Source organism: Apium graveolens, chromosome 4 (genome assembly GCF_009905375.1).
Source record: "Apium graveolens cultivar Ventura chromosome 4, ASM990537v1, whole genome shotgun sequence".
NCBI classification, from domain to species: Eukaryota; Viridiplantae; Streptophyta; class Magnoliopsida; order Apiales; family Apiaceae; genus Apium; species Apium graveolens.
This window is the reverse complement of record NC_133650.1, coordinates 311,516,076-311,519,483: the sequence shown is the minus strand read 5'-3', so window position 1 is coordinate 311,519,483 and position 3,408 is coordinate 311,516,076. Positions and strand designations below refer to the sequence as shown.

At 29.2% G+C, this 3,408-nt stretch overlaps 1 protein-coding gene across 1 annotated transcript; it reads left to right on the top strand.

Moving 5' to 3' along the window:
- Positions 1–576: 576 nt before the first annotated feature.
- On the top strand, positions 577–2,812 carry LOC141720147 (F-box protein PP2-B15-like). The gene is made up of 2 exons (XM_074522503.1): positions 577–641; positions 2,368–2,812. Exons 1-2 carry the CDS (start codon positions 577–579, stop codon positions 2,810–2,812), a joined length of 510 nt encoding a protein of 169 aa, XP_074378604.1.
- The last annotated feature ends 596 nt before the right edge of the window (positions 2,813–3,408 follow it).

Genomic DNA, 3,408 nt, shown 5'->3' with positions numbered 1-3,408 from the left:
AAATGTCAAAGTTCGAAAACAATATATAGAAACAACTGAATGAAATGTAAGATTATTCTTTTTAAGACTGGGATGACCAAAGTTTACCATGTGTATTACTCCATATATTTAAATTTTCTCATATATTTAAATTTATTCCCTGCCTGCCGTTTTTGCATTTTACATATTATAGATGTACCCTTATCTTCAAAGACTGATCAATGTAAGGGCATAAAGATTTAAATATTTCTTTATTTGTAATTAATGTTCTAAATTGACATATTTTCTTCAATTTCTCCATTAAAAAAAATTAGTGTTTAGATGAATTATTTGTAGCTATATGATTATTCATAACTATATGATTGGGAGTAAAGATTGGATAGTTGACAACCAAAAATTTACAATAATTTATCCAAAAATTATGAATAAGTATTAGAAGTTAGAACTATTCATGATGATTTTTGGATTACTTATGTATTTGTATCATGATAAAAGAGAATGGTCCATAATCTTTTAGTTAAATTGTCTAATTACATGATCTCATTATTGTTCTAACAGAGTTTTTGGTTGGATAAAGGAAGCTGAAAAAAATGTTTAATGGTAGCTGCTAGGCAGCTTGCCATTGTTCCTTGGTGGTGGCTGTTATATGATAGTAACTCAAGGTATGTGAATAATTATTGTTGCATTATTTACATATATGCAAATGTACATTTTGGTAAATACTAATCTGGTTCTAACTACAAATACTTGTGCATCACTCTATATAATCATAGTAACTTTATTATAAGTATTTTCTTTCTAGTATAACAGACTAATAAGTGTGGGAATTATGGTCAATGGTTGTAGCAAGAGGATTCACTCTAGTTGGGAACTGTTAGCTTGTGTGTTGAGTTGTACAATGTAGTATTATATTTTTTGCATACCTCAATTGAAAAGAAGCATTTAGGGATCAGGTGACAAGACAAATTAATGGGTTGTTTAGAGTCCTAACCTACAATACCAAATTTTTTAAAAAATTATGTATATATTATAAATTTTGCTTAATATTTTGATAAAATATGTTATTTAAAGTATAAAATGGAATGCTTTTTTTGAAAATAAAGTAGCAAAACAATATTATGAAGGGTATTTTTCAAAATATTCACATTTTTATCTATTAATAATATCATTTTAATAACAAAATTTTGAGCTAAGACTAAACCTTTTTTGTTAAAATTTGCAATCTCTTTAGGTATTGGCTTTTTTGGGCAAAAAAATAACAGAAAATAGTAAAACAGTAGTGCTAATAAAGATAATTAAATACAACATTATGCATATTTATTTCCTGAATGCAAATAAGAAGTCTATATTACATGTAGCCTGATCTATTACCTTAAATAATTTGAATAACTTCACCTCAGCGGTCACACCCAACCAGCTAATTACAATTTAAAGATAAATCTAAATAATTTTGACTATTCTTGGTCTCCATTAGTGAATGCAAGTCAATTTTATGAAATGCAGGTCACATGACATTATCTTGTAAAAGATGTAAATCACTTTAGGCAATTACGGTTAGAAATGATAGTATTGATAGAGAAAGTGTTATTTCACAAAATAAATATTTAATAATATTTTTGATATGCACATATTTTGATATTTAATATTTTATAATATTATTGATATACACAAATTTTATGAAAAAATAATATTTTAAATGTGATTTAATAGTAGAATTAGAACTACAAGGTCGTATTTTTTCAAAAGCATACTTCCTCGTCCTTTTTGGTAAAAACACTTTTCTAATGAGCAGATTTTAAAATTTTAATAAAATAGGATTTGAGCTCATTTTGCGCAAGAAACTGTAGTTTTGTGTGCAACAACTCCAAACTAGGGGTGTAATCCAGTTGAGCCAAGTCCTAGACCGTGGCTCGGCTCGAACTCAATAAAAATAGTTCTGGTTCGAGCTTTGAACTCGACCAAACTTTTAATTTCAAGTAAAAAGTTCGGTAGGCTTGAGTTCGGTTTGAAAACTCGAATTTATTTCACTAAATATTAACAAAAATTCGAAATATGATGGTTTGGCTCAAGTTCGATTGAATAATAAATAAATAATATAAAAAAAATATAAAAATATTTTTATAATAAAAATAACTGAAAATAATAGAGACTCAATAAGGCTCGAACCTTACGAGCCGAGTAATCGGAAGTTCGAACTCGACTCGGTTACAAATTTGATTAATTCCCAGCCGAATTGGAATTTTTTACGAGCCGAGTTCGAGTAACTCACTAACAGTTTGACTAGTTTACACGTATTCCGAACGCATTGTAAGTGATGAATATGATTAAAGTCGTCCTCTCATCGCATATATCATGCATTCACGCCTCAATGTATTATCATGTGAACAGATTTTCAGAGGAGGTTGCTGTACTTGACAAGGGGCGGTGTGTTGATATTTGTGGCAAAATGAAAATTGGAATGTTGTCTCCTCACACCACTTATGAAACATATCTTTTCTTTAAAATATATGAGGATGCCTGCGGACTTGATTCGGCAAAGACATCCATTAGATTTGTTAATGAAAGAGAGGAGGTGCCTGATGATGAAGCTAGCATAGTTTATCCTGATCCAAGAACATCTGCACACAACATTGAGCAACGAAATGGAGAGTTTAGTCGGTGGAGGAAGGACGAATGGATGGAGATTAAGATAGCAGAGTTTGAGACTGGTGCAAGAGATGATGATGATGAGGTGGAGACGCGATTTATGTCAACTGATACAAATGTACTCAAGGCTGGCCTTATCGTACAAGGTTTCGAGTTTAGGCCTAAACAACCCATGGCAGTTGTTTAATGAATTTATCTGTTGGCATGCTTTATTTTATCTTTAAAAACTTTCCTCATGTAATATGAATTATCTGTTATTTGAAGGATGTTAATGAATTATGTTTTATGTAAAATTTAAGGGTTTTAAGACAATTTTGTTTGTATCATGGTGTGTCCAATTTTAAGGCCCATATCATAACCGAATACAGTTTCATTTATTTAGGCCATCTCCAATTATAAATTTATTTTATAATACCTTTATATGCAATATTTCACCTTTTTAACCTGAATCACTATTTTATTTCGAATCATGACTTTAAATATAATTTTAAATTTACTTCAAACATCATTATAATTACATACAGCGTACACAATCCCTCCATACACATCATGAGGTATGTGTTATTTTAATATTTAATATTGCATAATAACCGGTGCGAGGCACGGGTCATTTTCTAGAATTATAATGTTCTTAATTGTTTTTTATATGTAAATGTTGTACAATGTCTAACGTATATCAAATACAAGTTGATTGTTTATCAATATGTATTATTTTCATAAAAGACAATAACAAATTACACAATGTTTCAAATATAAACCATTAAGCAAAATATAAATATATAT